We start from the raw sequence: 22,778 nt of genomic DNA on the forward strand, positions 1-22,778 counted from the left end.
TACTAAACAGTGTCAGTCAATGTATTCATTTACTCTGGTTGGTTTGTTGGTCTACACCCAAATGATCTATATAAAGTAAAAGTCCATTTTATTATTTTTCTTATTCGAGGATGGATAAGATTAGAAATGAGTACATTAGAGGGTCAGCTCAAGTTGGACGGTTCGGAGACAAAGTCAGAGAGGCGAGATTGCGTTGGTTTGGACATGTGCAGAGGAGAGATGCTGGGTATATTGGGAGAAGGATGCTAAGGATAGAGCTGCCAGGCAAGAGAAAAAGAGGAAGACCTAAGAGAAGGTTTATGGATGTGGTGAGAGAGGACATGCAGGTGATGGGTGTCACAGAACAAGATGCAGAGGACAGAAAGATATGGAAGAAGATGTAGAAAAAGATTCTTATACTGTTTGGGTTGAGCCACCACCCTTGAAATTTCTGTGTCTATAACGACTGTCCAATTTTGTTGAATACATGACATTAGCTCTCTTAGCCATCCTTCGGTACATTTTGTGTGTTACATTTTTGTCTCTGTTGCTCACTTGACCTTTATCTAGTTTCCTGATATTGCGGAACAGGTTTCTGCCATTTATTAACTCTTTATGATATTTCTTTAACAAAACTGAGTGCAATTATGAATGAAACTGCACATCCCCTCTCTGACACATTAATACTGAAGACTTTCAGCCAACCAATTATTTAGCAGAAGCAGAAATGCTACTGGAGCCCTTTTATACCAATGATAACAACTTCACATAACGCCTCACTGTAACTGGGACTGCCAAGTCCCAAGTTTCTGTTCTTTTTAGTCATTCAGATGTGTCTGCTGTTTGTCATATTTACTTATTGAGCTTCTGTTAAAAAAAACATACTGTATTTCCCCCTGGGGACAAATAAAGTTCTATTTATATATTATACCTAAAATCCAAGGGTGACAATAATGTTGTCCACAACTGTATTTGTAAGATTTTCAACATCATCAATTTTGATTCTAATTCTGCTGTTCAAGTGTTCTGACTGGCTACTGAAGCCGTTAATTACTAACATTCCTGTGGCTTCAGCTTTTCGGCATTCAGTGTTGTTTGCTGTGAAACAATTATGGGGGGGAAGCACCGCAGAATAACTTAAATATTCGGAAAATGACAAGTCGGGGTTAAGACTTTCAAGCAATGGCAAAAATATGTATGTAAAGCACTACCGCCTTTCTGAAAGCAGATTAAGAGATGAACAGAACAGCTAATTAAATCAGTAACAGGACTCACTGAGTGTGAAAATGATTACTACAAACATCTGCAGCCACAGTATGCCTGCAGTTATTTATTTGAAAACCGGCGCCGCTCCATGCTTGCAGATCCTGCTAAGACCAATTACATGACCTTTAACCCTGTTGTCCTCGTTTAAATCCCGCCTCTTCCGCGGAGACTGTCGCAATGGAAACCGCTTGATTGACACTAAACTTGCCGAATCGATCATATCGTATGTTCCCATCTGTGAACGAACGCTACATAAGATAGAATAAAATTTATTCATTTCTAGTAGAAATCATTTTTTCCTTCAAATACGTAGATTAATGTTTTCATGTATATTGTGTTATAGTTAAAGTTTTCTGATTTACCCGTCCTATTGGGAGGTGCTTCCTGACGGATCTCGGACAGAATATAGAGCAAAGGGCGCGTTGCTGGCGGTCGGGGCGGGGCTGGAAGACAGGGAACCAATTGTGTGTGTGTCAGTCAGTAGGTCTCGCCGTCTGTCCTTGCAGAATTGCTTGTCAAGAAATTCCTGCGTCATTGAGATTTCTTTTGTAGAAGATGTTGCAAAATACAGGGTGAGTCTGGTCTAGCAGGAGACAGTATTTGACACTGTACGTGGACGGTGTTAAATGTTGCTTACGAGTCCTTATTTGATCTGAATGTTGCACCAGTAAAAAGTTTAAGGTGGTCACGCTTCCATGCTTATAAGTTGCTAGTAGCTCAGAGGTGACATGTGGATGAGATACTAAGAACAGGTTGCCTTTACTCCAGAGTCAGTCGGGACTAAGCGCATCTTACGATTTATGAGCAAGAGTCGAGTTAATCAACTCAATAGCACGCATGCGCTGAAGTTTAGTGCCGTGTTGTGTCTTCAAACTGTAACAAAATGATTGCTGTCGCATTTTTTCCTTTCACAGTCTCCCAGTAATGAGTGGCAATTAGTGTTTTATCTTGTTACACACTTAACCTTTCGGTATTTTATTATGTAATTGAGTTATCAGCCGTAGAACTGGTTCTAAAACATTAAATTTGAGCAGGAAAGTGTTATTGCAGTGGCCAGGGGCCATTAACCTGTGGACTGTACGATCGACCTACGTAGACAGTAAGAAAAGTTTCCCCAAAAGGCTAAATGTGTGGTCTTCTTGTTTTTTTTCTTTTTTATATATATAAAAACTAGCATTAGGTGGACAACCAGACATAAGTTGTACATTGTTACTATAACCTTTCCGCCCATCCATTTGAGGTCCTTTTTAATCCAGTTCAGGGCCCATCTGCAGTGAGCAGGGCAGCAGTTGATCAGAGGACACACTCACTCACTCACCCACCCACACACACTGTGTGTGTCTTTGGGATAAGAGTGAAGAACCGGAGTACCCCGTGAAAAAGGCAACTCAGTCACTGGGGAAATGTGCAGACTCCACACAGACAATGGGCAGATCAAGATTTGAACCCAGTGCCCCAAGCTGTGCTGCCCTGTTACCCAAGTTCTGATTACAATAAAGTCACCTTTATTTTAGGAGGCAGATTGTAAAAGTATAAACTTGTGAATTTATGTGAACCTTTAACGTTAATCAGTGCACTGTGCTTAAAAAGTAGATGACTGCTAAAAAATTATGAATACAATATAGGTGATGTAGCGGTGCTGCATGTAATGTTTCAACATGGCTTTGATATTTTTATTGGATGTCTGATTGCTGTGTCCTCTTTATGTTTTTTTCCCTATCCTTTATGTGACTACTAGGTTAATTGACAACTTTATGCCTGTCTTTCACTTGCTTTGCTTCCAGCATTGGTTCTTCATATAGAAAATGATGACTTCATAAAGTGGACAGACACATGGATGGATGTTGTACAGGATGCAGTTGAGCTGCACTACACATGCAGTATTTTCACAAATGTAGGCCATGTGCTCATTTTCTTTTCTATATGGAGCCACTGCACAAAAACAAAAATTACACTTCCTCCTGCCTCACAGTTCTTTTTAACTGTTTAGTTTATACCTCAGATGAAATACACACACTCTACAATATGGTTGTGACATTGAGAACTCACATCCAGGTTTCTGTCCATTTCAGAAACTGCAGGCAGAGTTGTAGTCAGCCATTTAATTAAGTGAAAACTTCAGTAAACAGCATGGATTGGTCTCACTGGCCTAACCAATTCCTTAATTTGAAGCCAATCTAATATGAAACATATATTTTGGTATGTAATGTTCAATGTTTGTTTTATTGACCTGTGTCTCACTAGTTGGAATGTGATTTATAAAGTCAATGAAATGGATTGAAACAAAAATCTGCAGCCATTGCAGCACTTCAAGGTTAAGATTGCCTAACGCAGTTTAAAAGAATACTCCACACCAACAAAGATATTTTTTATGTTACTTACCCCACATTCTTTGTATTGATGGACAAGAAAAAATGTAACCTCATTAATTTTCATTTAGAAAGGTGGAGTAGTGTTAGATTTACATTTATAAGAAATATTTGTATTTATTTGCCATGCCTTTTAGATGCTTAACTCTGTCAGTTTCTGTGGCGCTTGCTTTCCAGTTGTATCTGAATTCTGAAAATTCATGATAAACATAGGAGATGCATAAATGACAAGAAAAGTAAAAAGAACAACATACTAAAAATCAAAAAAAATCTTTTGCATCTAAGTTCCTGCTTCATTCATTCATTCATTCAAATATTACAAGAAACAGTTTGTGCAATTTGGATTGACACTAAAAAGCACAACCCGGATTGTAGTGGCTTGTTTAAATAATGTAGGAGTCCAATTTAAAGAAGACATTGGTGAAGATGAAAACTTGCATCCATCAGTGGGGGCACCTTCAGGACTGAACTTGAGAAGCTCTGGTCTGAAGGAGGTGTATAGTAGGTTTCCTTTTGGAAACTGGACCAAAAATCTCCAGTTCTCTCATCAGTTTAAATATTAAATATATGATGTTGGGAGGTGTAGTGTGTGACAGGGTATGATACCATGCTACTAGATTTGAGTGCTGATTCTTTCAAATGTAATCATGTGTTATGTGGTTATTTAAAAAAAAAAAAAAAAAAAGACTACTAATCCATTATGTCTCAGTGGTTCATATTTTGTTACTGTTGATAATAAAGGCTATTTTAATGTTGCAGTATGCCAACATATTTTCATGCCCCTGTTAATGTTTCATTAAAATATTTTCTAAATAGAGTATTTGGGACATAATGGGTTAATACGTGCTTGCATATTATCATTCATACACAGTTCCTTCATTCAGAAGTTTAGAACGTTGCAAAAATCTATTAGTTTAAAAAGTTGTTTCTCAAACACCTAAAAAAGAGCAATGATTTAAACAAGGAGAAACTTACATAACTACTCAAGCAAAACCAGAAATCACACTAAACAAGGTTTCACTCAGCAAGATATTCACTTACACACCTTGTTATTCTTCTGATTGTCCATTTGGTTGAAAACAAAACATACAGTCATTGTTGTTACCCATCAAGCTTGTTCAGTTCTTCTTCAGATATTCATTGAGAAATTTGCAGTACAGTGCAGCCTGTCCCAGAGGCCTGTGAGCAGTAAACAAGCTGTGTTGTTTTTGATAAGCACCTTAATAAAAGGATTAGTGTCGGTGGGTCTGTGTATGTGTGTGTCAGTCTCTGTTATTCCAACAGATGGCGCATCACAAACATCTGTAGTAATAAAACACATTAGTACAAAATGCCATTTGGTATGGGATTTGTAAAAGCAATGTTAATGTTTGTGATGCATCAGTTGGCATGATAAATGCAATGTATTGTATCACGACATGCTTTACAAAAGACATTCCAATAGATGGTGCACTGCAAACATTAACACTGCTGATTACTTAGGATTCAACCCATCTTAGACAGGTAGCACAGATAGTTTTAAAGTAAAGCAAGAAGTATTAATGTGCAAGATGCCTGCTCAAAAACATTCCACGTTGCCCCTATCCTTTTACAGAAGAGGCATATTGTAGTGCTGAGATCCCATTTACTGGTTACTGGGTATTCACCAATTACACTTTTATGATCTTTTAGAACCTACACACTTTTCCCAGCTACACATATGTGTCTTTTCATTGTAGTAGCTCATACATCCCTATATATTGTAACCCATTTATCCAATTAAGGGTCCTTGGGACCCTGTAGATATTCCAGAAGCATTGGGCAGTAGGTAGAAACCAGCCCTGTAGAGGGTGCCAGTCTATTGAAGGGCACAATTAGATACATTCAGTGTAGTAGAACTGCAACTTGAAATGTATGATTTAAGCTAAAACTATAGGCATTCTGTACTTGATGTAAAATGTCTTTTTAATGTTTTAGTACCTGCTCAGCGTTATTATTATCATTATGGCATTTCCAGGTTATCCATTCGTCTATTTTCTAATCTAATTAAACAGAGCTCAGTTTTGCAACAAACTGTATCGCTGCCCTTTGACACATTACAGCAACTGACACCCAACAAGGTGCCAGTCCTTTGTAGGACACACATACACACACCCACATTCTCTCACTGTGCTATTCTAGAGCCCCCTTGAGATGTGTGAAAAGCAACCAAGCTAAAATGTCGTCCACATGCACACTCCACACTGGCAGTGGCAAAACTGCAATTTGAGCCAAGTCTTTTGAAGTTGTGAGGAAGAAGCGCTGACCAGTTTGCCGAGCCTGATTTTTGCATTTTGCTGGTTTGTATTGTCAGCTGTTTACTGGCAATTTTATAATTATAATAATAATAATACATTTAATGTATATAGTGCCTTTCCCATGCTCAATGCACTTTAGTGTATATTTGTTCTGTTTTATGTAAATGTAGTTAATTTTTTAACTGCAGTAAATTTCTGTGGTGTGTATGTTATCCATCTATGTTTTGTATGTAGATGATGAAGTGTGGGCTGTTACTATTTCATATCTTTCTCTTTTCTGTCTTTGCCACAGTTATAGTTAGCTGCGGTAAAGTAATGCAAAGTGTTTGGCACATCTGATTAAGAGGGATGGTTTCAAACAAGCACTGATAAAGATAAATACTGCTGCAAAGTTTTGTCTCTCTGTCTGATTTAGTTTTGCGATTTTGACATGACAGTTTTAATAATGTATTTTAGGTGTTACTGAGCACAGTGTTGATGCTGTAATCACAAGACTTGAAACAAGTTCGACAATTTCAAGAGCAACTCTTTAATCAGGAAATCTGAGCCACCCAAACTTGAACAAGCCTGAATGTTCATAGATTGTAACATAAACATTTAGTACGGAAGCTTATTTCGGCCACTGAAATAAAAGTAAATAAATAAATGACTGTGTGATTTTGCAGTATCATTGTACTTGCATGTGCTCTGGTTGCCTTGTGATGTATAGTGAGGGGCAGATTAAGGCGGTGCATAGTGTGCTATCAAGTGACAAGAACATTATACATATACCTTTAAATCTGCATGTCCTGTGGGGTGAATTGAATCCATCTAGATTAGGGCCACAGGGAGCCAGTGATTATCTTACGAGCCCTGGGTTTAAGGAAAGAAGCACCTGTGGTGGACCATATGCCAGTCCTTTGCAAAGCACAATCACTCAGCTGGCAGAAAAAGAGGGTGCTGCATGCAATCCAGCAACGGAAACCTATAAATAAAAAGTATCAGTGTGACTTGGTGGCTTAGCGGCTGGTGTTCATTTCTTGAATCTTCCGGGGCCTGTGATAAGTGGTCCATGGCACTGTCCTGATTTTAAAATTGCACCCAACAAAGCGAGCATGCTTTACTCAGAGGATGGCTGGAGGTGCCTGCTCGATTGCGAAGACATGTGCGAGGGAGCACGTCAGGCATGTGCCTCATTGATTCCTCAGAGGGTGCGGTGCATTTGCACCTGTGTACCAATGAAGAACATTCGTATAAGTGGAGCCTGCATGGGACTGAAGGGGGGGAAAAAGACTGAGACAGAGAGAGAGAGAGAGCAGTGAGAACAGCATGGTGGAGAGGGGCAGGCAGTGTGGGTGCGAGGCAGCGAAGGATTGGCGCTCTAGGATCAGATCATCCCCACTGATTAATTGGGGAGGAGTGGATGCAATAGAGAGGGAGGCCTACCCCAGGGATCCAATATACGCCATAGGTGCGAGAAGGAAGACAGGAGGATAACCAACCCCGAGTGGTCTGGGCAGTGCCACTTGGAGGTAACTAAGATGGGAGTCAGTTAGGATGGACCGCGGTTGCTTGTGTCTCCACCGGCTGAGCGAGCAATGGGTGAGCCGGGGAGATGGAATTGGAGATGTGCTGGGCTTGTCTAATAGAAGATGAAGGACCCGATGGCTGTTGGTTTTAATGGCCCATTAATCTGCATTTTCAACACACAGACAGTCACCGTTTTAAAGGATTTTTAATTTATTGAACATTTTCGAGCACTGTATTTTGTTTTGAAGACTTGTTTGATTTGACTGTTTTAGTAAAAGCACCAAGGCACTTTTGCACCTACCCCTTTCTATGTTTATGTGTTGTGTCCTCATTTGCTGGCTCATCCCTCGGGTATTTATTGGCGGTAGCAGGTTCAAGAGGCTCCCAGGATGCAACCAGTAGTTGCATCAAAAGGCCAAGTTAGGGGATGGAAAAAGGAGATGGATGTTGTTCACGTCACATGAAGAACTAAACATTTTTGGTTAATTGAGAAGTATTTCTGAAACATTTCCAGTCATCTGTGTTAAAACAGATAATCATCAGGTAAGCACATTCACTAATGTCAATCAGTCCACAAACGCAAGTGGGGAACACGCAAACTCCATGTAGACTATGGTGCTGTGAAGTAGCTCTGCGCTACCAGTCTGCCTATGTTAGAACATCTTTACTAAACCTTAACCTGATAAAGACTGAATGTCTTCTTATATAATACGCTACCGTGGCTGTCCGTTTGTCTGTCCAGGATTTTAAATCACCTGTAGGTTGCAAACCATTTGAACTATTGACCTAAAATTTGGTACATATATACTACGTGACGTCTACTATCTGCTTTCGGAGTGATGATTGACCTCCAAGGTTATTCCTCTTTTCATTTTTATTTTATTGTAGACTCAACTCTCAGCAGACAGCAGGGCGGCCATGTGGCAAATGCGTACGGGCGCCGTTCTCAGCCCTACCACCTTCACCATCACTTCCCCTACCTCTTCATATCTTAAATCATTCTTGAGGCAGATTCAAGATTTAAGTGCCAGCTTAAGTGAAAAATGATAGAAAACGTACTAAGTAATTGCAACACAAACACTGACTTAATCAGTTTTAACATGAAAAGATGCCAATGGAAGACGAGAAGAAGCGGGCCGCTAGGGTGGAGAGAAGAAGAGCTGCTCAGGAAGCAGCAAGTGCATCAACCTCTGAGCAAACAAATGCCAAATGTACAGAGAAAGAGTAGGAAAACTAGGAATGCTCAAGTCAAGTGTATTCACTGCACGTTATTGTACAGTGTGCTGTTACTAGTTTCTCTATAACTTTTGTTCACTTGTTGTCACTTATGCGTGCATGCTTAACCTTTCCATCAATAACCGTCACTAGACGACAGAAGCACGAGTGTGCATGACATTTCTGGCAGTAACTGAGAAATAGTGCAATGAATGTCTTTTTTTGGGAGGTGGGAATATGTTTCTGTACACTCAGTAGTCAAGCCATTACAAAATGGTGGAAAATGAAAATGTTTAAATGTCAACAACGAGTTTTAAGGTGATTCTGGAAATACATTGCACAAGCAAATTTACATTGCCCCCATTTTATAACAACCACAGTTTGTTTACTTCAAGTTTAAAAGATCAGTGTTACTGAAAAGTTATACTGTAGTTACAGTATTAGCAAGAAGAAAAATAGACTATTAATTTTTCAATAGCTTTTTGCTCATTACTTCTATCTATCTATCTATCTATCTATCTATCTATCTATCTATCTATCTATCTATCTATCTATCTATCTATCACTTGCCAGAGAAAAGACAGACTCAAACTAGCATTCTTCAGTTTTCTTAACACTGACACTTAACTGCTATGCTGTTAAGTAAATTCATACAAATTCAATGCATATAAAGGAAGTTGCGGGTTGTTTAGATTACATTGAAGACAACATTACTAAACCTGGTACTGTACAATTGTTTGTACTATAAATTTATTAATTTAGGATTACTTTTTTCATTTAAGGTAATATTCACACTCAATCCACTAATGATTTTTATGTCAAATATAATATGCAAATATGTCCAGGAGACATAACTAGGGAATCCATTCCCGGACGGGTTTATCCATTCCCGGGAATTCAGGAATCCCACATTTCATTCCCGGGAATCCCGGGCGCCCGGGGATGACACAGTGCACTGGCATCTCACCCGTGAATGGTTTTAGAACGACTGATACTTATTTTTAATAAAACTACTGCAATATGATGACACAAATGTATCTTTAGTTGCGATAATAAGAGCGTAACAAGCACAGCGTCTTCACAGGTGGCGCAGTGGTAGTGCTGCTGGTTTGCAGTAAGGAGACTGTGGAAGATTGCGGGTTTGCTTCCTGGTTCCTCCCTGTGTGGATAGCTCTTTGAGTACTGAGAAAAGCGCTATATAAACGTAATGAATTATTTTTATTAGCGTGTCCAGCGTGCGGTTGTCCATGCGAGAGCGCACCTTCGTGCAGCCAGCCGCTTAGAAAGCACGCTCTGCCTCCACTGAAGTAGGCGGCACAATCATCAGATACTGATACACTTGTTCTAAACAATGCCCACGCTTGCCGTTGCTCTGAAACAGCACCATTTCAGCTTTTACTGATGCATCCAGTTTCTTGTCATCATTCTGTGATGGTAAGTTTCTTGGCACAGACAATGCGAATGCAACAGACTGACGCATTGCAATTTCAAGTTGCTGTTCAAAGCTGTTGTCTGATGAAGTGTAAGCTGCAGCAATGGCCCAACCTTAATTATTTTCAACTATAACTCTGTTATTTCTTGATCGATTTTTACACTTTTACACGCTATATATGCGAGCTTGGCCGTTCCCGTTTTCCCGGGAATGAAAAATGTCTGGGAATCCCGGGCTCATGGTAATTGGGAGCCCGGGAATGGATTCCCTAGACATAACCGCTGTTTATGCTTTCTAAAGTTAAATATCATTCAGTAAAATAGATATTGGTACTTAAAGTTAACAACACATCTTCATAATATTTTCAAAGATTGTTTTGTTATTGTGTTTATGGTGCGTGTGTGTGTTCCTTTTTCCACATCATTAATCTAGAGCATGTTTCAACATATATTGCTTTTGTCTGAACAATCAAATATTCTTTTACATCTCTGTCTTCATTATGCTGTATGAAAGCAAACAATTATAGTAAATTAAGAAGAAAAGCAAATATATTTTGTGGCATAGCCGTTCTTTCTACATGCTCTATTCAGGTAGGTTTCATTTTTGTCATTTTAAAAGCTAAACTATTGAATATGTGATGCATCACACTGAATACATCATTGACACAGATCTGTCATGATATAACAATTTTCCTGTACTAGTAAGACTGTAGCTTAGATGACTACTGAGATTTTTTATTTAATTTTGTTAACCTGTTGTGCTGAATTTGCACACCCCTTCATTGGTCAAAATGCTAAGAGTTGTGCAGTGTGGCTATTAGCATATAGACAGAATAGCATAGCAAAACACCCGTTTGTTAAAACAGGCACAATGGTAGAATAGTAAGTTCATCAGTTTAAATTACGTTGTGCGTTTAGGACCTTTGTTCACTGGATATGCTAGCCCTGAAGTCCCCCTTTCTTTGTGCTTCTTGTTGACTTTGCTTATCAGACATTGCAGTCCTCTTGTGGATGCCAGACATTTTGTCATTTTATATTTTAATAGCTCTGCTACCTGTCTAAAATTGGTGGAAATCTAAGTAATTGATGTATACCTCAGTGTTAACGTTTGCAATGCACCATGTAATGCATATGTCTCTGTTCTATGAAATTTGGTATGGGATTCGTAAAATCAGTTTTAATGCCCCATCTATTGGAATGAAAAGTGCAATGCATTTTTTGACTAAAATTGTGATAGACCATCTTTTGAAATGACAGAGACACAGCAAACGGATGGGCACACAGGCAGACATTCAGATACTTATTATTTTATAAAGTGGACTAGCTGTGCTACCTATGTCAAATGGGTTCAGATCTAAGTAATTAACGTAGACCTCAGTGTTAAAGTTTGCAGTGATCATCTATTGGAATGTATGTTTTAATGCATCTTTATATATAATCTTCATTTGGATCTTGATCTTTGTTTGTCCGCGAATTCACTGCCTTGTGTGTTGTTCCTGCTGTGTTCAGTACAGGGCAGTAGTGATGGAGGAGGAGAGGAAGTGAGGGGGAGGATCGTTGGATGAGGTTGGAGTGTGGTGATTAAAGAGGATTGAACTAAAGGAGACTACGTGCTGTTTGTACTGGCTGAATACACAACACCTTGGTTGTTACTTTTGTTTACAAATACTGTCAATAGCACTCTTTGTGTTTAGATCTGGTGTCGACACCACTCTTTGTGTTTAGATCTGGCTTCAACACCGTGCTTTATGTTTAGATCTGGCTTCGACACCTGCTTCGTTGTAGAGACTGTGGTTTTTTGTGTTTCTATCGACCGTTGTTGGCAGCACTTCGTCCAAATCGAATGTTCACCCACTTCTTGGAGTCGGCAGTCAGAGTATATAAGTCGGACACACTTCTGTGATTTTCCATCAGTTGGCGTTTGGAGTTCAAGAAAGAAGCATTGGTTCTTCCTTACTCTTTGGATTGCCACAAAGCATCCTGCGAGATTGGAGAAAGGTTGAGAAGAGTTCGTGAGAGGAAACGACAGCGTCATGAAAACGAGATGGACTGTGAACGGAGAGAAGCAGAAATGCTCCTCCACCGCCACATAATTACTATTCGGACAGTGATTCCGAGTAGGCCATTCCTATCGAATCAATGTCCAAGGGTTTTGTTTTGTAATTTTCTTTCCCTTATGAAAAATCATAATGCTGTGCGATGAAGGGCCCAGTTCACGACTGGCAGCTGCGTTTAAACAGGGAGCCCTTCACAGACAACTTTAACACGCGCAACGTAGTTGGGCGCACATGGCTAGTTTAGCAATAAAATGCATTGCATTTATCATTCCAATGCATGACACATTACAAACATTTGTAGTAATAAAATGCATTACTGCAAATGTTTGTGATGCACCATCTGTTGGAATGACAAGTGCAATGCACATGTCTCTATTATATGCTATTTGGTATGGGATTTGTAAAAGCAGTGTTATTGTTTGTGATGCACCATCTGTTGGAATGACAACTGCAATGCATTTTATTACTACAAATGCTCATCTTGTGCCATCTGTTGGAATGACAGAAACATAGCAACTGGACAGATACACAGACACCTGTCCTTTTATTAAGGTACATAGAAGACAGATGTTTCAAACTGTTTATACTTATAAGGATAGTGCAATCTTAATTTACTAATATTTATCTCATGTACATGGTAGGTTAATTTATAGTTGTATATTGGATATGTATGAGAAATTGTACTAAAGGTCTGTGTGGGAGTGTACCCTGAAGTGAACTGGCATCATGCACAAGCTTGATTACCGCCTGATACTCAGTGCTACTGGGGAAGGCAACCGTCAGCTGGATTAAGCAGGGTTGAAAATGAATGGAGTGGTTAAACTGTGTGGCCTGTAGTCAAGTTGTATAATTTTAATTATGGGGTTAAATATGAAATATGAATATATTTGTATAAAGCTTAATACACTACAAATAGACTTGCTTCATAATTCAGTTGTATAATCCCCAACTGTAATTTTGTACAGTTGCTTATCAGCAGAAGCATAACATGTTGTAGAATAAGGTTAGGAAACACATGGAGTTTCACTCTGCATTCCTAAATTATGGGCAGTTGATAGTTTGGAGACTTCTGTGAGAGCAGCAAAGGTGCTTCAAGTAGTTGCCACTTATGCAGATTTTTTGAGATTCTGAGTCTTAGCAAGCACTCACTTATCTGGTGCTCATTTACAGAAATTGTTTTGTCTTCACAAATCTTGTAAACTCTCTTTAATGCTTACCAGAAGTCATGGGTCTCCTTCTTACAAAACATTTCAAGGAAAAAGCAGATTTAGTTTATTGTAATCAAATCAGAGCCAAGAAAAGTAAAGCTTACTTATGTTTCATTGTCAGCTGAATGAATCTGCAGCTTTGCTCTGCACTCACGTTTTGCTGCATAGTGAGCCTGTACTTAAATGGCAGGTTTGAGGAATCTTGCATATTCAATAGTATTTTGTGAAAATAAAGTAATCCTAACATTATGAATGCATTAATAACCCATGTGAATGAGCGAAGTCAGATCATTAACTTCCTTATTTAAGTCTGCACTATTGGCTGTCAAATGCACTTTATTATCATACCATCTATACATATACCTTGGTATATCATACAGTGGTATGAAGTTATGGTTCCCAGGGCCACAGTGCCATATTTATGCAATATAATAATACAGAGGGATGTGTAATTTTAAATAAGGGAATGTAGGACAAGGAGCAACATCTGCACAAATTTATATCATGTTGACGAACAACAATCAGTAATGATGGGGGTGTACAACAGACAAGGAATACAAAATAGGAATTAGATATGAGCCTATGGCTCTGACACTCCACCTTCTCCTTTTCTTTCCTCTTAAAGCCAGTAATAACTGGCACAACACATCTTCCATCAGCAGAGTCTCTCTTACTCTGTTGTGAAATTGTTAGGTATGTGACGTTGACCAAATACCGTCACCTGCTGATTAGGAGAATATCAGCGTTGGCACCATCGAATCAGCTGCCACAAGTATAAATTTCCTTTGGTTGCTAAACACGTGTGCACTTTGCTTTGCCATTTGTGTGCGAGCTTTTTTGAGAAAAAAGGCAATGCTTTTTTGAAATAATGCAGTGATTTTTCTTTTTTTGGAGTGGCAGGACTAAACTTCCATAGTAACTCTTTTTTTTTTTTTTAGTAACACCGGTATTTTTACTTTAAGGAAATAAGTATTGCTTTAGGTTACTTGTTACTTTAAAAAGTAATCTGACTACTGTCACGCACGTGCGATTAGGAGGCAGTCAAAAAGCCGAAAGGTGAGTGAAATATCGCGAGATGAAGGATTGTCACGTGGTACTTACCTGAATCTCTTCTGTCAACAGAAAAACCGAGGAAAAATAATTGCCTCTACTTCTGGGTTCCAAAATGGCTACCATGACGGCACTTCTGGCAACTCGATATGACATCACATCCAGCCATCACAACTGACTTCACTTCCGGTTCCACCAAAATGACGTTGTTTCCGACTCTTGTATTCAGCGTCACTTCCTGCCAACCATTTCCTGTTCCCATAATTCATTTCTGTATTTAAACGCCATTTTGTGCCATAAACTTTGTCAGATGTTACTTAACAGTACTTTTGATCATTATTTTGCAATTTTTGATTTATTTGTCCGTAGGACAATATACAGCGACGGTCCCCAAAACTTTATATTTGTGGAGTTTCTTCTTTTTTGGATATATTTCCACACTACATAATGCACATTGCTTTTAACGCAGAAGCATTGTTTGCCAGCTTCAGATTTCTTCATTCCTTCCTTTCTTTTTTACTTTTAGTAAACTGGCAGGATGCACCCTCTTCATCACTGGAGCTAGCCGAGGTATTGGAAAGGCCATTGCGCTGAAAGCTGCCAAGGATGGTGCCAATATAGTGATAGCAGCAAAGACTTCACAGCCTCATCCTAAATTGCCTGGGACGATTTACACAGCTGCAGAGGAAAGTAAGTTGAACTTTTCTTGAAACACAAAACCATTTGGTGTATCTCTGTGGATGAATATTTGTGTAATGATAAAGTTTTGTGAGATGGTTATCACCCAATGCCACATCAAGGCAAAGCAATCTCTTATCGCCTCCCAAAATTGCAAACCCGCCTAGCTTTCACGTTGCGGTCAGTGAGGCATGATGATTTGTTCCATGTTTTTTAGGAAAGTCGTTTAAAGCTGTCTTGTGATCATCTTGTTACAGTTGAAGCAGCTGGAGGGAAGGCCTTTCCTTGTGTGGTCGACGTGAGAGATGAACAGCAGGTCAGTAATGCTGTGGAGCAAGCTGTGAAGAAGTTTGGAGGTAACAGCATTTTACTGGCACAGGATCACTTCTGGTTCAGTTTTTATTTGTTCTGCCTATACTGTGATGTTCACTTTTAAATTTAAAAGTCGCTGTAACCTTTTTGTAAGCTGTACTCTGTGAGGCGTATTTTGCCTTCATTAGTCATTGCATTAAAAAATTGTAGACATAAGTATAAATCTAAGCTTTAGTCAAGGGTTTGTTGAAATTTAAAGTACTGTGTGTAGTAGAAATATGTACTATTATAGAAGTACTGTATTGAAAACCATCATGTTCTGATTCAAATTTCATCTGTATTCAAATTTATACTGCATTTCAAGTATTCAGATTTGAACTGAAAATATTTTAAGTCCTCCAGTCACATTATTCTGGACACAATATGCAACACAGTGCAATTTGTTTAGTTTGATGTCACATTTATACATACTGTAACTTCCTTGAACAGATTATTTGTATTTGGATAGTTGTATTTCCTAGACTAAAACACACAGACTTCCATTCACTGAGAAAGAGCAGCTTTTACATTTTCAGTTGGAGAAAAAAATATGGATGGCACAGTCTTACATTTAGTTAGAGTACTTTGTGGACATGATAGTCCACCTTCCAGGAGTGCTTGACGATGATTAATACTTCAAACTGAGGCTAATTTGAGAATTTTTAATATGTACACTAGCATAATCAAAAAGACCGCAGAAGAGCCCACACATTAGTACTGTGAGTCTCTTTTGATATATAATGCATAGATGGGCTAGAAACATTTTTGTCTTAGAAAAAAATCTATGGTTATTTGTTTGGTGCTCCAGTATTCAGGTAATCCTGCATGTGCTTTCTTCACTAACATCCTAGCCAACATGCAAAGTGCAAAGTCCACATCTGTGTGAAGTGTAAATATGACCTGAGCTGTGTCAGAAAAATGGGGAAAGATACAAAAAGAAAGGGGATATGAAGCATCACAGGATGCTTTTTTCTGATGGTTAATCGATTTGGAGCGTTTCTCTGTATTTAAACAACAACATTTTGTTTTCTTAAAAATCCATGTCTGGGAATAGATAGATAGATAGATACTGTTATTATATGGAAGTTTAATAAATACTTGTTGTGTAAATGGCACAATAACAATCTCCTGATAAAATAAATGTACCTCGTACGAGGACATATATGTACTGTAGATGTAGCCACAGAATTTTAACCAACTTTCTAAATAGTACAGATTTTAAATATGAAACAATCAAATCTCAATTATTTGTTTAAGGTGGCAGCTCTACTAATACATAAACACTCATAAGGCACTGTAACTGATTATTCTCACTTTTACTGAGGATAAACTACTAAGAAGCTTGAAATCTCTTTCCACAATTAAAACAACATTTATTTGTATAGCACGTTTTCATACAAATGATGTAGCTCAAAGTGCTTTACAAGATGAAGAAAGAAAAAATATAAACATTAGGCAATTAACTAATTAACAAAGAATAAAGTAAGGTCTGATGGCCAGGGAAGACAGAAAAAAAAAAAAAAACTCCAGAAGGCTGGAGAAAAAAACAAAATCTGCAGGGGTTCCAAGGCCATGAGACCACCCAGACCCCTCTAGGCATTCTACCTAACATAAATGATCTAAATCAGTCCTCTTAGTCTTCATGTTTCACATGAAAGAATTAGATGATGATGGTCATGTGGACTTCTGGCCTTCAATCCATCAATGTATGGTTTGCACAGTGCTTTGATCAGAAAACTGGCAAAAACAACAGCAGAGAAAGTAGGGGTTAGTATGGATTTTCATGGAGCCATGAAAAAAGATAATTAAATACGTATACAGAATATCAGGGTTACACTAAAATTAAGCTGTGAAAGTGCTCCACCATATTAGCCTGGTGAATTTCTATCGGTAAGCTATTCCAGATTTTAGGTGCATAACTGCAGAAGGCTGCCTCACAACTTCTTTGACATTTAGCTCTTGGAATTATAAGCAGACACTCATTTGAAGATCTAAGGTTACGATTTGGAGTGTAAGGGCTCGTTTATACTTCACACTCAGAATGCGTATGCGCCTACATCATGGCTGCCACGCGTTCCCAGCGTTCATTTGATGCATCCTCTGAGCAGGTCCTCAGAAATTAAAGAGATGTGTGCGCGAGTTGCAGTACTAGCAAAAAGTCAGGGGGCGCAGTGTGATAAAAGTCGGAATGTGACGTCAGAGTCTCTGGTTACTATCTACATGTGACAGAAAGCCGCTTTAGGATCCTATGAGATCAGTGTGCGCGCTTCGATGTTTGATGAATGGTTCGAAGTGGTGAAGCAAAATGCCGACATACAGATGCATTCATGGTGCTTTTATATTCAAGCATCGCATATTCCCGATCATAATAACACGATACATTTTAAAAGTCTCACATACCATCTTTTGTGCTGTCTTTTTTTTTTTTTTGCAACTTCACAACAGCAACATAATGTACTGTATTTGAGCCACAGAGGAAAAAAAATTAAGGACATGGTGAAAACGTGTATTTTGTGATTAAAGCGGAAATTTCGGCTTTAATCTCGAAATGTCCACTTTAACTTCATAGTTTACTTTATCATTAAAGCAGACTGTCGTAGACGTCATCCCAGTTTTTAATCGCTACAGCAAGCAGCAATAGATCACCACACAAAACATATTAAATGTATGATATTCCAACTCTCTGCAAATTTAAAATCTTTAGATTTATACTTGATATCACTTTCATGATGAAATGCATTAAAGTATGTATGTTACATTTTACAGATAAATCAATAATTTCATTTAAATAATGACTACTGTTAATAATTACACGGTGGCGGAGCAGTAGCACTGCTGTCTCGCAGGGAGTTTCCTTCCAACGAAATGCAGATTTAGTGACACTCAAATGACTCCAGTGTATGTGTGTGCTTGTATTCACCTTGCGATGAGCTGAGGCCCCATCCAGGGATTGTTTCTGCTTCGTGCCCAATGCTTGCTGGAATGGACACATCCCTGGATCAATGGATTTAATAATTAAACATCCTTTTCAGAGATATTGCGGTAAGGTGTCATCGGAATTTAATGGGTGTTCAGGCAATTCACAACACAGAGAAGCCAAACCTGTTCTCACTGTGATAATATCTCGCACTGCCACTTGCTGGATTCGTCCAGATTTACGTAAAGTATGCGTGCAAGTATAAACAGTACAACAATTGCGTAGCAGGAGTCGTCCGCTGGAGCATGCGTCGCGTGAAGTATAAACCCGGCCTAAGGTGAAAGGCATTCCGCAATATAGGATGGAGCGAGATTATTTAGGACTTTGTAAACCATAAGCACTATTTTAAAGTCAATTCCAAATGGCACAGGTAACCAATGTAGTGACATCAAAACTGAAGAGATATGCTCGGATTTTCTTTTCCTAGTTAAGATTCTGGCAGCTACATTTTGTACTCGTTGCAATCGATTGATGTTTTTTTTGGGTGGTCCTGAGAGGAGTGTGTTGCAGTAATCTAGCCGACTAAAAACTAAAGCGTGAACTAATTTTTCAGCATCTTGCAAATTTATAAGGGGCAGTTGCGTAGCTGGAGTTCATTCCACTTAGGGCAGGGTGTTGCTTTAATTTGCCACACTCCAACATATCTGAATATGTTAACCTATTTAAACAGAAACTTAAAATGACGTATAGAGAAAAATGAAGATAAATTTTGTTTAGATTTATTAATATATAGAGAAACAGCAATACTTTTTCACATGTAATTATTTATAAGCATCAACTAGACAAAAATATAGTATAGACGCACTGATAAGCTGTGTTCTAATTATAACTTTAATTTAATTACGCTGCAAAAACCAGAACCAGTATAGTGCACAAGTATAGGTGGGGATGTTTTCTGTGCAGAGCAGGAATGCATCTGGATTGATAACGAAACAAAATTATAAATTAGTTGTTTATATTCCTAGAAATTATTATCGGTGTAATGTTTGTTTATTTTTGTTATTGCCTCATAAATTTCAACTGCTATGTCTGATGCCGTCACAGAAGGACAGTCTAAGTGATATTTTTCCGAACCCTGCTGCTTACACACGAATTGTACTGAGCCTTTTGGCCAATAATACTGCCCCCAAAAATATGCCACCCGGGGCGGACCGCCCCTAGCTATGCCACTGATAAGGGGTCTAATTTTTTGCTATATTTCTTAAGTGGAAAAAATGCTGTCCTAGTAATCTGATTAATACGTGAAAAAATAAAATATATTAAGACCAATTGACCATTGACTTTTCTTTTAATTTGTAAAAGTTTTTACATTTTTTACCCAAAAGAATATGATGTCAATATGACTCTAAACAAGCATGAAAAGGAGGTGTAAGTTGGTGAAATAAATCACAACACTTAATATATCAAAAACATAAACTGCACATTATGATTTGATAATATTGTACTGTGGAGTCCACGTCTATTTCCATCCCTAGGCTGACCAACATTTCTTATGAGAGCACATTAGTGGTCTCCTACTGAAATATACCTGACATGGGAGCTTCAGATCTCAAAGTGTACAGTAAGAGCATCACAAATGCAGGTTTCTGGGTTTTTGCACAGTAGTTACATGATGGATTAGAGTACACGAGTGAAGCAAAGCAGTGGTGTGTTTCAGTCTGTTCATGTCCACTCATTTTTGCAACTATACTGTAAGCAAAGGAGGCTGCTAGGTTGATTTTATTTTGTCTGCCCATCTCATGCCTATGTTGCTGCCTCCTTTACTCAATAGAGGAAATACAATAAATATGATATATAACCATCTGGAACTGTCTGACATGAATACAGACACAATTGTGGTATACATGATAATATTTATGTATGTTGTCAGTGTCCTTATTAAGTAATGTTTTGTTAAGAACAACCACAGATTTTGTCCCTCTGAAAGTCAGCAATTGTATTAAAGCTGCTCAGTAGCGTTGCATAGGTACACTGAGCTGAGCCTAATATGTTGATTAATGATGCAGTCAAATACAAGAAGAGCAGCCAGCTGACTGTTCAGTTTAGCTTCTGAGCAGACGTCCTTATAATCAGGACTGTTCATCTCTGTTTGCAGAAGGTTAAGAAAAAACAAAACACAGCCTCCTGTTCTTCATTCTCTTCTGGGTTGGTCTCTGCCGACCCGTGAAGATCAGACGTCACAAACAACACCTGCCACCTGCTTTCTTGCAGGCATTATCTCCTAATAATAATGACAATTTAATTAGGCTGATTATTTGGTTATTATAAGCTCAGTGGCAATATAAACCAGGCAGATGTCTTGCACTCTTTTTTTGTTGTCTTGGACATGTTTTTTCTAGTGTGCTACTTCACTAAAATCTTTTTCTTTGCTTTTGTATGTTTAATCAGGTATTGACATATTGGTGAATAATGCTAGTGCCATTAATTTAACTGGTACTGTGGAAACCCCCATGAAAAAAGTTGATCTCATGTTAAACATCAATCTAAGAGGGACATATCTGACGTAAGTACTTTTCAATGGAATGGTCATTCCCTGTTGAAGCTCTGCATTGTTATTTTCTTTTTACTTTAATAGAAGTTGATGTTGTGCAGCACATAGATGCTCCTCACACTCATATGATGTGTAATGTACTTTGAATGTTATGTTGGAGTTAGCTAAATAACTACATGAAAATGGAATTAATACATTCCATTTATCTTTCTTCATAGTCAGTAAATAAATGATTATTCAGAAGGAGGGCGGCGATGTAAGAGTGATTTATGGGCACATGTTCATGATGTATTACTGGTTTGAGGATGAAAATCTTGACATTGAAAAAGAAGATTAACAGAATGAAAGTGGATAATTACAGTATACTTATTTAGCGTACATGTTCAGTTTAATAAGAAATAATGTTGCAAAATTTGCTGGTAAAAATCACTACACTACACCCACCACTTGACTCCCAGTGAAGACCATTGGTGCATTAATCTGAGCTGTTCAGTATGGTAGAAATCAACATATTATTTAAAGAAAGAAACGTATCCTCTACTAGGGCAACTGTGATAAAACGTCTTAGAGTCAGAAACCATATCTATAATGTTCAGCTATTACCCTTGAAAGCTCTGTGTATCTGACCACTGTCCACGGGGCATTTGCTGATCTCTTAATCATCTCCTGGTACATTTTGTGTATGACACAAATCTTCCTGCTAGTGCATTGTTGTCTTTTATTTATTTAACCATTTCAGTAGTTCTCTTCATGACATTTATAAAACACATCTTAGATATAAATGTCTATGCATGGAAGAGTGTGTGTCTGTCCAGCCCGGAAGTGAGAGGTGGAGTCGGGGTAAGGGCTTCACCTCAGAAGATACACAAGCGAGGCGAGCACATCGGCAAAATGAAACCTCTGAAGAAAGAGTCACTCGCTTAGTGGCTAATACAGAAGTGAGGCGAGCACATCAGCAAAACGGTATCCCTTTTACTTTTCCTCACGCCGCCACAAGCGAGGTGAGCACGCCGGCAAAAGGAAACCTCCTAGGAGAGAGATACCCAGAGTAGTTCCTTCCAATTACCTGACATCTCTACATTTCAATTTATTTCTGATAATTTCAATAGTTTCTAGAACCCCGGGCTTTTTACAGCACGGGCTTACACAGCTAGTGTTGATATATTTATAATGTACATGCACAGACTATGTTACCCTAAAATTATTCTCTCACGTCAGTTGAGCTGGTCAGATTCTTTGCTGTGGTCGTCATTCTGCTGGGGTTGTCTTCGTGTCGCAGCTGGTTAATTGGCTTGCATTAAGATAATGACATTTCAGAGCAGCTCCACAGAGTACACAAGATGGTGATTTGAACAGCTCTTCCTAAAAGTAATCCTTGTGTGTGGGTGTGAATGTTGGAATAAGGACAGGTTATTTAAATGAAATTAATGTTGTCTTCTCTTATAACAGTCTACAGCAAAACAATCCACTAAATGCTGTAGCTGAACACAACTGACTGCAGGCCATGTTTAGGGTTGATACAGATTTCATGTGTCTGCATATAAAGTATAAAATATAATTCAACTTCTCAAAAAAAGACACTCGTCCACTGTAAACTGTTTTTTTTAAGTTGGCAAATGTCAGTACTGACCAGCGCCAGTAATCCACTACACTTTAATAAATTACAAGAAAAAAAAATAATAGTCAACAATACTACAGAGAACAATAAGAAACTGAGAGTCGGTGAACCTGGCATGTGAATATTGCTCATTTTTCTATAAGCCAAGAGACAATGGGAGCCCCTGTCATCTATAGAGTGATATTGTAAAATCAATTTTCAGTCTAGTATTTTGCGTTTGACTGTTTTCTGTGGGTCATGACCTATCCCTGTTCTTTCCATGAAATGCAAAGCTGTCGATCACGGCTGGGTATCTGCTGATCC

At 38.5% G+C, this 22,778-nt stretch overlaps 1 protein-coding gene across 1 annotated transcript in view; it reads left to right on the forward strand.

Annotated features, from left to right (window-relative positions):
- Positions 1 to 1,667: 1,667 nt before the first annotated feature.
- hsdl2 (hydroxysteroid dehydrogenase like 2) overlaps positions 1,668 to 22,778 on the forward strand; it is a 64,692-nt gene continuing 43,581 nt past the window's right edge. The window contains exons 1-4 of the mRNA XM_028804894.2: positions 1,668 to 1,817; positions 14,887 to 15,050; positions 15,296 to 15,394; positions 20,755 to 20,869. Coding sequence (XP_028660727.1) covers positions 1,801 to 1,817; positions 14,887 to 15,050; positions 15,296 to 15,394; positions 20,755 to 20,869 — 395 coding nt within the window. The 5' untranslated portion in view covers positions 1,668 to 1,800. The remainder of the gene's footprint in view (positions 1,818 to 14,886; positions 15,051 to 15,295; positions 15,395 to 20,754; positions 20,870 to 22,778) is intronic.

This window comes from Erpetoichthys calabaricus, chromosome 7 (assembly GCF_900747795.2).
Source record: "Erpetoichthys calabaricus chromosome 7, fErpCal1.3, whole genome shotgun sequence".
Lineage (NCBI taxonomy): Eukaryota > Metazoa > Chordata > Cladistia > Polypteriformes > Polypteridae > Erpetoichthys > Erpetoichthys calabaricus.